Below are 15986 nucleotides of genomic sequence, written 5' to 3' on the forward strand. Positions count from 1 at the left end.
ACAAATGTGTGTTTTGTGTATGCAAACACACAAGACAGTAAGACCAGTACAACTAGCTACAAATGCAAAAAGTACATATGAAAGTCACACACAGTGAAGGTTACTCAGGTCCTTTACATAAGTAAAAGTAGCAACACTATAATATACAGATACTCTGATGCAAGTTAAATGTCCTGCGTTTACAATTCTCTTTCTAAAATTCTAGTACTATCTACAAAGTGTACTCACAGTATCCAAGGCTGAAGTCCTTGTGGTGCAGAATGGTGTTAAAATTTGGAGCCAAGATCCTAAATGTGGTAATACTTGGTCCGCACAACTTGTTATCTTTAACAACAAGATTAAAAAAAACAAAATGTTCTCCTGTTAGCTTAGATGCAGGAAAAGTTTCAAGGTTTTTTTGTGACCTCACATAAATCCCAGCAGAGCTTTGCACAACTCCAACCTGAGCAGGACTAATCAGCCACTTAAGTGAGAACATCTGTGTGAGTGTGCACAGCCTTCAATCTGTAATGATACCATCAGATTTTATAAGGTGATGTAAGCTTGGTATGGAAAATCAATCTATAGTCGTTAGATAATTATAATAGAGTAAAAAGGGCGACATTTCCCTATGAAACCATAAATTGTAAATGGTCAATTATAAGTATCAAGAAATTGCTCTACTTAAATTCAGGACCTGAATAAATTAACTTTCCACTAGTGTGATTACCAACCATCCATATTACTGAGCAGTGACAGAATACAATGCACTTAGCATGCTATATACAGATGTCACAACTAATATCTCACAAGTTAAATTATATTACATGCTTTGGGATGTCAAGAGTCAATTAACCAAACGTTGTCTGTGTCCACAAGTCTCAAAAATATTATTTTTTATGCAGGTGCTGTATAATTTTTTTTTTTGTCAATTCTAAAATTACTTAAAAGAATAAACTACTGAACTAACTCTTGTGGCTAAAATGTATAATGCTCTCCTATGTTAGCTAAAACTAGTGATAGCAGTAACTTGAGTTTAAACTATCAGAGCACTGATGGTGGAGTAAAGATCACTGCAGTAAAACCCTCTCTCTAAACAAGAACAGACTGTGAATGTGAAAACAAAAAACACAAAGGGCCATAAAACAAGCCCCAGTGAAGCCCACCACTTGAGTATTCGGGGGTTGTAGCAAGATACAGTGCAGAAATGATCCAGTATTTTCTATTCTTTGACCACTGATCCACAACATTAGAGCAGCAGCGGCAGCAGGTTATGGTAACAGCATTCCTGAGTTTCACAAATGTGTCGAGTAATCGCGGGCTGTCTTGTTAAATTTAACGATTCAACACCTTGTTAAACATGACAAACAGCCACATATCTGGCGGTTAGGTGAATAATGATCATTAGGTGAAGATGACAAATCATTCATCGAGTGTGACAGCAAGTAACAAACATTTCGAGTGAAAAGGGAAGCAGCAGCAAAGAAAAATCAAAATCAACAATTTATTTTCTCTCTCCATAGGGATCAGGTCATCATGACAAACATTTACAAGAATTGTAACAGGGACAATACTGGGAGGAGGATTTAAAATCTCCTTTGTACAAGAGAACAGATTTCAACCTGTACTTCTCCGTGTTTCACCGACTAATCCAGAGGCACTCTAATACAATGCAATACAGCAATTCTCTTGACTAAGATTCAGGAAAATAATACTAACACTGGACAGAATGACTGAAACAAAGGAACCATCTGCTCAGTAGGCCATGTACTGTTGATGTATGTGCTTCCTAACACATCAGGAGGACAGAACACAGCACAGGGAAAAGTACAAAACTATAAAAATTAATGCGTTGCTGAGATAAATTGGAGGAAAAAAAAGAAGAAATGAATGGAAGTGCAGAGTTTAAATCATTATCTTCCAACTGCACATCAGAGATTAAAGTCGGAGATGCAGCCGTCTCCAGCTGTAACAGATGACGTGTCACTGAATGTCATCTTCATTGGCAAAAACCAAGCACGGCTGTTGTTACTGGATGAATATTCAGGATGCGTTATAGTCTAAAATCCTGACTTTCTTTTGCGCTCAAGTGCAATAATCAGTCGTAACTCTGGCATCATGTACATTGTAACTATATGGCTTACAAGGTAAACAGGTCCATATAAACTAGGAAGGTACATAGACATCTTTCATTAATCAAAACTATGATACAGCAATATATTGGCAAAAAAAAAAAGAGCTAAGTAACTTTATGTAAACAATGGTATACCACTGTACAGCTTATCCTAACATGGTATTTACAGGTCAAGTTCTTTTGCTAGCTAGTTCCCATGTACAGAGGGTTACATGTAGAGAAAAAACACAGGGTGGTGACATACACCGTATGTTAGGCAATTTCAACCATCCCATCTACTTGCAAAGAACTGGATTCAAAGAGAGGAAACCCAACAAACAGCATTTGAATCTACAGACTTGTTGAATTACCCAGTGCCCTCCTCCTCCTGTTACATGTAGTTATTTTTTTTTTTTTAATCATACATAAGGCAAGGATAGTTAAGGAAGGTGGAGGCATCACATTCTTTGCAAGGGATTACTGATATAATAGATGGGATACAGGTTGACGGTTCTTTGGGGTAAATGCACTTTTCGAGAGTTTCACTTGTTTGTCACACGTAACAAAAAAAACCCAAAACACATCAGAGTGCAACGAGGGGAGACATGTCTAGTTCTGTCGGGAAAATGTGCAAAATCTGCTCTAAAGCAAAGTGACAGTGTTGCAAATTCTAATGTACAAGGTACTGGGAGATGTATGGGGTCGTCACGAGAGACGCCGGCGCAGACCCTTATTCCAACATACTGTATATACAAGGCACTAAGGATAAGATTCAAGGGCCACACATCCAGTCTGTTAACAGCCTCCTCAGTCTGGTCGGAATATAGGATATTTGGGTAAGAATTCTATAAGAATCACCTGCAGAGAGAAAAAAACCAAAACTAATTATCTTTCAGGTAAACTGCAAGACGTTTAAACATGACTGTGTTAAAAAGAACTGAAACTATATATAAATCAATGGATCGAATGATATATTGATCATTGAAGACTTTATTTTACAGGTGCTGTAAGAATTTCTTGTGCAGTTTTCTGTTACTTGGGATTAATACAATAAATAAACAATAAATATGTTTTAAAAGGAAATGCAGCGTCAGTTGGATCATGTTTTCTATTTACATCATGAGAAGTTGTTAAGTAACATGTCTGGCAAGTTGCAAAAGTGTTGATACTGAATGTCAGTAACGTTTTCTGTGAAGACATATTTGATCTGTTCTCCACTACAATATCCAATCTTGCAATATGATATGCGCTCATAGTAAATCCAAAGTAAACTATTTTATGGTTATTTTTTAGGCACTTGGTTAAGTTTGGGGAAAGACTGTGGTCTGGTTTAATACAGAAAAAGATCAAAGTGAATTCAGACTTAACCTTTTTATGTATATTTAACCAAAACCACCATCTTTCTCTAACCTTAACCAACATGTTATTGTTGAGACAGGATGCAAAGCCCAGTCTCTGGTGTCAATGTCCTGCCCTTTGTACAACCAGCATCCACCTTGACTTCACCACAATACAATCAGGAAAACAATTTAGTACTGTAAACATAATCCCAAGGAAACAGGGTTTGATAAAGTTATTAGAGTGTAGCTAATTGTGTTGAGTTTATAAGCAGGTGTTGGCTTCCAGTGATACTGCCTCTGGAGATCAACTGTTTTAAATCAATGCTCCATTTAAATCCAAGTAAATATTCATTAATTATTCATTTACGACTGGACTCAATAACTTATTGCTCATATATAATACATTTGATTTGATTGAATTTGATGATAGTAGATCAAACAAAAGACATTTAGAGACATTACTCTCAGCTCTAGGAAAACATGAAGCGCAGTTTTCATTATTTTATATTGCAGCCCCGTCTTAACACTGTGAAACAGCATACTTACATATTCCATCATATTACTGCTTTCACATTTTCTTTTACTGAGTTTCCAGTGCAGACCCAGCTGATGAGAGAAGAAAAGACACAGACACAATGAGTGAACATCTCTCTCGCCCTCACAGACAGACACACACACAAACACGCACACACACACACACAAAGGAAAATCTGTCTGAAATCTCCCCTTCAGTGTCAGGGGAATTTGGGAGCAGGGCTGTCTGGTCTTGGTGGGGTCAAACGGTGGCCAGACACCCTGAAGAGCTTCCTTTATGCCTTTGCACAGCTACTAGCGGTAATTTGTTGCTGCGAGACAAAACAAAATTAACACGGCATTTTAGTGCTGACCTCGCCGTCCTCTCAGACCTCATGCACCAAATCTGACTCGAACAGCTTCAAGGGACTTGCACTGCGGCTTGAGAGTTTACAAAGCAGATTAATGGTCATTATCCATCATGATGATACTCAACTTACACTGCACATGGACACAGACAATTAAGCATCTTCACACAGGTGCTAATGTGCAATTTGTCGTCCTCCTTACCTTGTGGTATAATCGGTTATTTTCCCACTCTAACAACTTCTGAATTGACCTTCTTGTCTGTTGGAACAGAAAACAAATGCATGTACAGTGAGATAAGAGGAATACTCATTACTCATTTTTACACTTTAGCACATAACAGTAAACAGCCGCAGTGTTAGGATTTATGGACTGAACTCCTGATTTACCAGCTAGTAATTTCCACTTTGTTGTCAGTAATTCTGAGTGGTAACACCACCTTTAAATGACACACCCTTGAGCTGAGCAGCAGAGGAGCTGTGCAGCACGGTGCGTCATTTCTACACAGAGTCACTAATTGAACACAAGTTGTTATTACCCTCCAATGCGGCTCAATTGCTATAACAGCCCCTGAGTAATCAGCGCTGATGTAAGGGAGAGTTAAAATGCGGTCTGGGACTTACTCTCTTGTTGAGGCAGATAACAGGCCATAGACTGCAGCCTACTGTACAGCAACAACACAGGCAGCCGCAAAGAAGCCACTTCACATTCACAGGCAAGTTCTTCTTCAAACAAGCATTCACCCTGCTGATGCTGGTTTTGAATTCCTCTGGCGCAACCTGCAAAAAAAAAAAGAGAGAAATGATGGATGTATGTGTACACTGAAATAAACAGTTCCTAGAGTGTTCTTTTTTTTTTTAATCAGAAAATTTAAGCGTGAAGCAAAGAGCTTAGAGCAACACGGAGTAAGAGAATTCAAGTGTTTCTCAGTGGTGCTGACATGAAAGATTTCTAATTGCTCAAAAGAAACCTGTGCACAAAGATCAAAGAGCTTTAGAAAACCAACAGGTAGATGTTTGCAGATGTTGTCCAGAGATGAGATGAGATCTCTAAATACTGTGGCTCTGATTTGCTAACCAAGCTCTAGACTGTTCAAGGCAAGAAGGGACTCAAAAGGAGAGATAAGCTCAGTGCCTGTGGCAGCGCCGGCCAAACAACTTGAATGGATGCTCATTCCTCTCTGAGTCTGTACGCCATAAAACAGGGGTCGTAATCTTTTATGACAGGATGCAAAGGTCTCTTTGCAAACAGCCAAAGACCTCAGAATAAAGCCCAGCAGGGCCTGATCTGCACCCTTCAATCATCATAATTGTGACCTCATCCATCACGTCACCCTGGGTCACAATACTGAAGGTACTTTTTATTGCCCCACACTTCCCTCGGCCTGTTCTTACCCCTGCAGCCTTTTTGTGTTTCTGCGTCTGACCCAGGAAGCTTTCTTTTCTTGTCTACAGCAGAGTCTTCATTTCATTATTTTATCACCTGGAGTTGGACCCTCCAAAACACTGGGGTCCCCGTCAACTGAGCCCCATAGACAGCTTACTCATTTACAGAGCTGGACAGCAGCACATTCAGGCTCTTTTCTATGCACTGTGGAGCGTTACTTGAAATGCATCTCCGTCAGATCAAAACCTCTTGGAGAGGTTTGAATGGGGTGGTTTGGGGAAGTTGGGGCTGTTAAAGGCCCCAAAAGAACAAAAGGATGACTGTGGTTTTAATTGCTTAATTCTTCCCACTTGGAAATGAACAGAAAGCAGCCTGCAAGACCAAAATGCAAGAAAACTAAAAAGCAACTGTACCTTTCCCGTGAGAACAGAGGGAAATTCTGTGTCAAATCTGTTGCTTAGTCCAAACCTGAGAAGAAAAAACAAAACAAAATGTGAGCACTGAAATACAAATAAAAATCTATCACTGAGTACAAAATCATCTGTTACTATAAATGAAGCAGAAATATATTGTTTGGGTATGTGATGACACATAACAGGCTTATCCACAAACTATTTATTCACCACAGGTTTTTTTTTTAAGTTAACATTATGAGAAGTCACACACAACTACAAAGCTGCAGTAGATAGATAGAAGGATTTAGCCTATTTAGATGATGACAGCCACAAACATACAGCCAGAGTCATAAAGAACTGTTCAGAGAGAAGAAGAACAAGGAGTCCTGCAACAGATGGTCTGATCCTCACAGAGACCTGATCTCAACATCATGGAGTCAGTCTGAGATTACATGAAGAGACACAAGACACTGAGACTGAGATGTAGGAAGTTATCCAAGATGCTTAGAACAACCTACTGGCAAAGTATGGTCGCACCAACCATTACATTGATTTTTGTTTCCTGTTTATTGGACTTTATATGAAATTCACTGCCATGTAAAAACTATTTTTGAAAGCATCCTCACTTTATGTTCAGAGCCAAGAGCAGCACCGTAAACATACAGGTGTGTTCACAGCTTCATATTTACCAGAGGAACCACTGCAGTTGAAAACTACATTCTACTTGTCCGTCTAGAGTAAAAGAAGAATTGGAAAGCAGATTTAATTTCATCTGCAGTTCTCCTTGGGCACATAAGCAGTGGTAAATTTGAAGATGACTCCCTTGATGATAATATTTTTTCTGGTATTTAGCTTTAACAGGAAGTTGTTCATATTCATGAGACTTAAGACAAGAGACAAGCAAAGCTCCAGTAATAACAGTAACCATGTGAACAGTGACAAGCGTGATTGTGTTTTAAAATTGATAATATTATGGTGAAAGTGAGGTGAGATCTGACAATGATAGCAGTGACGAATGTTTTAAGGTTTTCCAATTTGTTCAGAAGAAACTAGTACATTATGTCAAACTGAAGGGCTATTGTGCTCTACGATTCAAGGTGCAATGACTAAACATTTAATCTATTAGTCCCTTGACAAAACAGCAACTAGTTTCATAATTGTTAACTGTTTGAATATTTTTTCTCAAGTGCAAAGATTCTCAAATGTGAAGATTTGATGCTTTAGTTTGTCATATTTGATCATAAACTCAGTATCGTTGGGTTTTAGACTGTTTTCGAATCTGAATACATCTCTATGGGCTGTGGAAAATTATTAACACAGACAACCTCAAAAGTAAAAGTCCTTGGCCCCTAATAACTGCTAATGCATTATATGTACATTATTGTTAACTGTTAACATGAATTAACATGAATTATAAGCAGAATTTATAAGCAGAACTGTTGTAGCTGTAGCTGTAGTGGAGCTAGTTTTAACTACTTTATGTACAGTTAGCTCCAAATTAGAAGTCAGACCCCTCCAAAGTTCACCAGATAAATCTGAGGAGTTGTGAGGTAATAAGTGAGAGAGGAAAGAAGAAAATCAAAGCTCTGTTTATCAATTTTTTATCTAGTCTTTACTTGTTGTGAAATATCGGATAATTTTACTTCTTTGGGCCCTGAATTGTTATCTAAACAAACTGAGAAGTTTGAAAGGGAAATCATTATGTCAAACCTGTAACATCTGACACCTGTAACATGGGGTTTCAATAATCTCAGTAAGTAAGTAATCTCATCACACACACACGCACGCACGCACGCACGCACACACACACACACACACACACACACACACATATATATATATATATATATATATATAATCTTAACCTGTGCTGAACAACAAACAATGATTATTGTTATTATATTTATCTGCAGATTATCTTTTCTTTTTGATGCTGTTGTTAAATCAGTGAAACATGAAAGACTGGTCAAAAAATGTCTTGTTTTGTTAAATTAAAGACAAAAAAAAAGTCTAAATACCACAAAATGTGTAATTTACAGTGATATATGACAAAGAAGAACAGAAAGTCTTCTCATTTGAGAAACTGGAATGAGAGAAACTTTGGCAGTGTTTCACTACTTTTACTTGAATATTGACTGAAACCATTAATTGATTATCAAAATGACTGCAGATTACTTTTCTGTCAATCGACTAACTGACTAATCGTTTCAGCTCTAAAAGCAACCAGTAACGACAGCTGTCAAACAGATGTGTGGAGTACAACGTAGAAAGTTTCCCTATTAAATATTTGGAGTAGAAATATGAAGTAGCATAAAAAGGAAGTATAAGTACCTCAGAAGTGTACTTTAGTACAGCACATGAGTAAATATACTTAGTTGTTTTCCACCACTGTCTGACAATGTCTGCGTTGGAGACATAATTACACTGGTCTGCTCAGTGACAACGTTACAGTTACAGACATATAGCTAACGATACATCACATGTAAACTTGCCTACCAATGACTATCTGTTGCTGGACTACCACGTTTTTGGTTGCCATGGGGACACAGAACTGTTACCGTTAGTTTATGTCGTAATAATATTCGGCTCGAAGGCAAAGAATTTATCCCCATGTCACAACATATGGCTAACCGTTAGTTGTTGTGATTTGCGTTAGCTCGCAGGTTAGCATCAGCTAAACGGGCTAAAGATAACAAAGCGACACTCGGACAGACAAGAGCGACGAACACGGCTCTGCTTACACTGTAATGTGTCCGGCCCCTCGCATAACCACGGGCTCCGGACAGTATCTGGGCAAGTGTTCCTCGCTCACTACGTGCTCATCCTCTTCGTCTTCTAACTCATAAATGGTATCAAAGTCCGCCATGTTGGGTAGTAAGACGCTCATGACGTCTCCCACGGGGCCGCGCACGGACGCTCGGTCGGGAGCGCGGAGAGCTGGAGTTTGAGAGAGCGACCATCGCCCCTGTGTGTTGAGATGGACCCGAGGAGAAAATACCAATAGTTATCACTCAATTAATAGAATCTGGTAGATGTACGTTTTACATAGGCCTGTATTTAAAATCATAAAACCTGCACTCAGCATTTGGGATAATGTGTTAGCCTTAGTTAGCCTATCAGGTCAACGTCAGAAGTCCGTCTAGCCACCTGACAATTAAAATGTCAGAGAAACGTATTACTTTTAGCTGAAAAACGTGACCCTTTGCGACATACTTTGAGCTGCTTTTTTATTTGGTTAAAACAAATCAACTACTTGTGCTAGACGTCCACAGTTGTTATCTCTTAGAATAAAAATGAACGTACACTTAATGCAACACAGAGGCCTGCTGCACCTGATGAGGAAGCGGTGCTGTGTTTGACGTGTTGGATTGGACAGTGTGGGATCTCAGCCTCTGAATTTCATATTTTTTCCTGGCCTCCTTCACAGCTGGCTGGTTTTAAAGTCTTCAAACTTTGGCAACTTTAGAGAGAAGTGACACCAAACTAGCCTTGCTTCATGCAATTCAAAGTTGAGTTTTATCTCTTTATTTTGTATCTGTGGTATTCCTGTCTGAGGCCTGCATCCATTTAGCTGAAGAGTTGCCTTTGAATAATTCCAGTTTAAAATAGTTTTAGTTGGCATTTTTAGATTTTTCAGAAGTATATTATCAGGAGAATTTAACTGAGTAATTCCCAGCTGAGACAAATGTGTATGGTTTTTAAAATAACACTGACAGTGAGATGGAACAGTACGCATTAGTATAAAAAAACACGCTAATGTGACTCACACTTTTCAAAACTCAGAAATGAGGGGAAAAAAGACAGGTGTACTGAAAAAAAAAACATTTTATTTACATTGTGAAAGTTGCCATCAAACGACCGCTCTACCCGTATTTCCGTATCTTTACTGTTCCCTGCTTCAATAAGCGGATACAAATGTGCTGCAAAACGAGTGTAAATGATTTGTCAAGTCAAAGTTTGTCCCGTGTGACATGAGCTACATAAAATCCAGTTTAAAACGTCCTTTGAAAGATCCCTGAATTTCTCATTTTATTCACAAACACATACACGTCATCGCATACAAAAAAGGATATTTATATCTTATTAACTCACAAACAATTTAAAGCTTTTAAGTTTGGAACACGTCGATTTTTTCGTTTTTTTTTTAAAATCCCCACGTTATTAGAACTATTCTATAAAAAGCAATATTTCAAGAGCCTCCAGCATTTCGTTGCTATAAATCAAATGTTTATCCACAGCTTTGTGCTTCAGGACGAGAGTTCAGATCCTCTGGCTGCCTATCAAGTGTCCTGTCAGCGTGTCGGAGTGCTCAGTTATGTTACATGGTCCAGAGGGTGAACTGTTTTACTGAGTCACAGTCACCTGCTGTATATTCCTGATAGATGGCAAGGTGTTCATTCCCTGAGGAGGGTACAGAGAGCCGTGGATGTCTGTGGGACTGAGGGAGCCCGGCACCGGCAGAGGGCTCACTGAACCCGGGTCACTGTGCACGGACCCTCCGCTGCCGTCAGACTGACCCATCTTCTTCTTGATCAGTTTCCTCTCCTTGGCCCTGCGGTTCTGGAACCAGATTTTCACCTGAAAAGAAACAAAGAAAATGACATTAAATATTTTTCGTGTCTGTCTATATATATATATATATATATTTATAACTAAAACAGCCACACATTATAGCAATAATAAACATTAAATAGCCTGTGTTTGCCTAATTAAGCCATTCTTTAAATAGAAAATCACTCAAATAAAATACATATTAACAGACAAATAGGACGTACAGGAAAAAATAAATAACAATAATAAATAGAGGCTAATTCTAGTGTAATTAATATATTTCCAAAATGTATTGTTATTTTATTTATTTTTTATTTTTTGCTGTGATTTAAATAGAAAATATAACATTATATTTAGAAATATCAGGAAAATGAACAATATATATTTTTGAGGGATTTAATTATCAAAAATACAATAATTTATTAATTTAAAAAAAACTAATGACACTATATCAGGTGTAATATATTGATATATTTAAATATAAAATATACCCAGATGTATTCATGTAAAGAGCCTATATGGAGTCAAACGCAGTATTTTGATCATAACACTGACACGTTTTCTACAGGCCTCATTTTGTAAATGACACATGTGAAAACAAGCCTGTACATTTCTATGCGGTGCGACTTGATGCTCATACACAGCACAGGCCGTATATATGGTTTATTGTATCTTTCTGTGAAGAAAACAAAGCAGGCAGAAGTATTTCATTAGACATACCTGTCGTTCCGACAGACCCAGGTTGACAGCCAGTTCAGATTTCCTCCTGATGGTGATGTATCTGTTGAAATGAAACTCCTTCTCCAGCTCCAGTCTCTGATGATCTGTGTACACTACCCTGTATTTCTCCTTCGTTCTTGTTTTACCTGCGAAGGTGACAGAAAAACACAAAACACGCCATGAAGATTTAGCTTCTTCTTCTTCTTGTTTTTTTTTTTTTTTTTTTTTTAAGGATCATCTGTTCAGCAGCCAAGTGGTTGAACTGGAAGATTTTCACAGAGAGAAAGCTGCATGCCAGGACGGGCCTATCTGCACACAGCATCTTTATTAGCTGTGTCTTAAATCCACATCTCTTAGCTTTGTCTACAGATACGCAAATTGAGCTTTTTGATGTTGCTTTGATGACAACTGTAGAGCAGTGAATTTCAAACAGCCAGGAGTCAGATCCTCCACTGAGAAGTTAAAAAGACACACACGGCACAGGAGATAAGAAAAACATCTGTAGAAACGAATTCATGCACTTTATTCTCCCTAAAACATCTTCAGACATCATGCTGGGCTTTCTTATATGTGCTAGACCTGTTTTATACTTTTGTAGGCCTGTGTGAGTGTGTATGTGTGTGTGTGTGTGTGTGTGTGTGTGTGTGTGTTGTTTTTATGTTTGCAAATTAGAAGACAAATGTCTGACAAATCTCACCAAAACAAAAATAAATGGTGATGGACGCTATGATTCCCACTGTAAACTACAGCTACGTTCATTTTAATGATGATATGTTAATGTAAAACAGTGGTACGGTTTTATTCTAAGGCACATAAATAAAATAATATTCGATGTGAAACTGTAATTTACGCTGCTGTTAAGAGCTACTGTATGTATCCACTCAGCTGTGGAAAAACGTCACTCTTTCCGGTAATATAACTCTGGGAGAGGAAGGGAGGTTGGTGCATATCAAAGTGAAGAGGTGTTGAAAGCAAAGGCCACCGCCTGGATATGACGGATAACACTCAAAACACAAAAACAATGTGACAGGGAAGTCGACCTCACATCTCTAGGAATCATGACATTAACATCACAACTGGGCCTGGCGCCGATTCCTCACACCTTCTTCTTCTTCTCCCTTTTTTTTTTTAAATTTCCACCAGAGAGAGAGAATACAGTAGACTGAGCTGTTCCACTTCATCCATTCATTATGACATATAGACATAATATCTGGACAAATGTCTGTTATTCTTCCCTCTGCTAGTCTAGTTATTATTACTACTATTATTTTTTAAAGAGGCTCACTCAATCATAGCGTATTAATATTCCCAATCTGTTCACATTTTACCCTCGTATTGGCCTAAATGGAAGCCAAGTGTCACAGGACACAGTGTCCCTCAGTTTCTGATGAGTTTCCACTTGTGACATTAAGTTTGGCCTCTTGGTGTTCAACTCTTGTTTTTAATTTAACAAATTCAACAGGCCATTTTATTTTACGTGACTTGGAAAGGCCAGAAATATTATTAAACGTTCTGCGTAAAATCAAAGAGAAGCGTAAACTCTCAGACGCGCATGAACTTAAAGTTTTTAATGCAAAAATAAGGTAAGTGCTTCAGCCCATCTAATAACGCAATTCTGGCGCAATGTCCAGGATGATGAACTCACCTGTAGAAGACGATTGCGCGGTTTTACTCATCCACTGGTACGACGAATTGCGTCTTTCTCTATCTGGGGAAAGCTGTGCGACGTTAACGTTGTCCGGCGGCGGCTGTAACACCGCAGATCCTGGAGGATGCATGTGACTGTACTCGGAGGAGCAGTAAGGAACCTGTCCGGGAGATGAGTTGTTCATGGGCGTAGGAATTGTATTAGGTGGTCCCAGACTGTACGCGCCCCAGTCCTCTCGCGGGGCGCCGTACGTAGGTCCCCAACTCCCCGCGGACTGTGCGTGCGTATCCATGTTTGGCACATGATGGTATCCGGTAAAATCGGGGTACTGTGGTGTAGAAACAAAGTTCTGTGGAGGCAGGTTGATGCTCGATCTTCTCACTGGCCCTTGGTGATACATGCCGGTTTCTTTATCCAGTAGGTATCCAACATACATGATTTATACAAAAAACAATTAAATACAGTGAAAAGAGCAGAGGGTGGATGCGGCCTGTGTTACGGCGACATTGTTGCCCTGAAACTGTTAAAAAAATAAAAAATAAAACAATCCTGCTTTTTATAGTCCAGAGAGGTTCCTCCAAGTGAAATGCGTCGTAGTTCCAGTCTGTCGCCAGTCTCACATGATGTGGCTCTGTTGACAAGATGGTATAGGTATACTAAGGCCTGCCTGACGTCAGTCGACTCCTCAACTCTTGGAGATTTGCATCCAAATGAGAGTGTCCGGTGCTGCCGGCCCAGCTGTCCCCCTTGCGCCTGTCCTGCAGCGCGTCATCACCTGACAGTGGGCCTATCCTGACCACGAGTTCTCCCCTCCATGAATAAATTAACGCCGCGGCCTATCAGCTGCACGCACCGGCAGAAAGTCGAGGGAACACGTGCGCAAATGCATTAAGGCCTGAGCGTAATTGTGCACAGATACGTTCTATTATACAGGACTTCATTCACTTTCTACTGACATTTTATTTAGTTTGAGCCAACAACACTGAACGGTTCTATAGTTTTATATTTCCCAACTTAACCCGGGAGAACCACCGTGTTTAAAAAGCTGCTATCGTGGGAACGCAGCAGTTTCCATCCACGCTTCACACTGAATCCCGTTTTATTTCAGATATTCAGTTGCAAACGAGGTGCAAAGTATGAGAGACTTCTCCCAGAAGCAAGCCGGACCTTTAGTATTCCGTGTTCACACCTCAAGGTCGCACTTCACAGCTAATTCCGGTTACAAGGAAACTCCAACAACCCCCTCTGTGACAAACAGAGGCCTGCGACACATCAGTCAAAGCTGTCTCCTGCAATTACACTGAGCTTATTTTTCTTTTTCCTTTCGGCTTATTTTTCTTGTCTCATATGTGTCACGAGTCCATAAAAAAATTAGAGTTCAAAAAACACATTTGGATACAGTCTCCAGTTCATTAAAGTTTTTTTTTTTCTGTTGCCACATTTAGGCCAAGGGGTTAATTCAGTTGATGAAACAACAAACTCATTGAGCATAATTTTTAAAATGTCAGACATATTTTTTTCAATGTACTTTTTTGTATCAAGAGCTCAGCTTTAGGTCTAAATCTGAGCTGTAATCATGTGTCTGAATCATCGTCACAGTTGGACATTAAACACCATTTTCTTCTAATATTCTCCTCAGTGATTGTGTCTGAGGTGTCTGAGGTCTTATTTAGCTGAACAGTCTAATTGGCTCGTCTAAATGTCCAATGTAAAGTCATAAATGCTGATGGGTGTCTCTGTTTATTGACCACAAAATATTTATGAGACAGTCAGATGGAGTGTCCTCTGACAGTCCATGGCCGGGCCTTTTATCTGATTTATACACAATTTAGTATCTTGGCTGTCAGTCAGCTGTCTCTGCTCATAAATGAAGAATAAAATACGACCAGTTAGAATTGTTTCCTTGGTTGTTTGGTGGCTTCAGCAGAGACTTTACACTGTAATGCAGCACCAGGCTCACAATCACAAATGAGTAAAAAAAAAAAAAAAAAAACCCTGTCTCCCAGAAGAAAAGCAGAAACTAATACATTCCTCTCAAAGGACTGTACATATTTGTATGTCTTAAAGCAGTTTCTTCGCGGGGTGATGTATACTAGGAGCTCTGTTCATAAAGACTTCACAGTGAGGACACAGGTCAGGTCAGGCCTTTTGAGAACAGCAGAACCACTTCTTTGGAATTACATGGTTTTCACATGCATTTTATTCCTTGATTCTAAGAGCACATGTGGTGGCTAAAAGAGTTTTCCTTTATAACACATCTCAGTCAGATGTCATTCTCTGCAGACTTGGTTACATCACCTCACTGAATTTACACTGAGGGAATTTTGTTTTGTACTGTAACTTCCACAGTGAGTAAACTGATGATTCAGACTCACCACTGCCCTCTTGTGGACTTTGACGGAACTGCAGCTACTGTAATTAAACTGCTGACTTGAAATAATGTCACCACACACCAGATTATTTACCTCAAGAGGGCAGCCTCCACCTACAAACACTACGTTATGTACATCATAATGTACACCACAGTAATATGCATTATACAGGCGAATGAATGTTCCAGATGAGAAGAAGCTACTGTAATAATCCAATAAACTTTAAGGACTATAATAATTTCTTTAGTAGATCTTTAAAATTTTCATTAGACAACAATGAGTTGAACAAATGAACAAATCTTAAATCCTGTCATTATGAAACATCCTTATATGGATTAGGTTTTTTCCACAGGTGCATTTCAAGGCAACTCTCACTGAACTTAGCAAAAATAAACTGAGCATAAAAATGAGAGGAAAAAACTTATCATTAATGTTGGCCAAGTAACACTTTACTACACACACGTTTTTAAATAAAGGGTTTATAAAACAGTGTAATGTAGTTATAAGCAGATATAATGACATTTTAAGTGTTTATTAATGTACAGTGTTTGTCAACAGTCATAACTTCTCATAATACAACTGTGTTTTATTATATTGTCGTCC

The 15986-nt window shown here is 38.9% G+C and overlaps 2 protein-coding genes across 2 annotated transcripts; both read right to left on the reverse strand.

Annotated features, from left to right (window-relative positions):
- Window positions 1-1469: 1469 nt before the first annotated feature.
- On the reverse strand, window positions 1470-8994 carry chic1 (cysteine-rich hydrophobic domain 1). Its single transcript, XM_018660433.2, has 6 exons — window positions 8834-8994; window positions 6111-6165; window positions 4935-5090; window positions 4516-4572; window positions 3979-4038; window positions 1470-2950 (listed from the first exon to the last, which is right to left on the reverse strand). The coding sequence occupies exons 1-6, from the start codon at window positions 8977-8979 to the stop codon at window positions 2900-2902; spliced, it is 525 nt and encodes a 174-aa protein (XP_018515949.1). The 5' UTR covers window positions 8980-8994; the 3' UTR covers window positions 1470-2899.
- Window positions 8995-9935: 941 nt separating this feature from the next.
- cdx4 (caudal type homeobox 4) lies at window positions 9936-13473 on the reverse strand. The gene is made up of 3 exons (XM_018660434.2): window positions 13009-13473; window positions 11364-11509; window positions 9936-10670 (listed from the first exon to the last, which is right to left on the reverse strand). The coding sequence occupies exons 1-3, from the start codon at window positions 13445-13447 to the stop codon at window positions 10437-10439; spliced, it is 819 nt and encodes a 272-aa protein (XP_018515950.2). The 5' UTR covers window positions 13448-13473; the 3' UTR covers window positions 9936-10436.
- Between the last annotated feature and the right edge of the window lie 2513 nt (window positions 13474-15986).

The sequence above is a fragment of the Lates calcarifer genome, linkage group LG8 (assembly GCF_001640805.2).
Source record: "Lates calcarifer isolate ASB-BC8 linkage group LG8, TLL_Latcal_v3, whole genome shotgun sequence".
NCBI lineage: Eukaryota > Metazoa > Chordata > Actinopteri > Centropomidae > Lates > Lates calcarifer.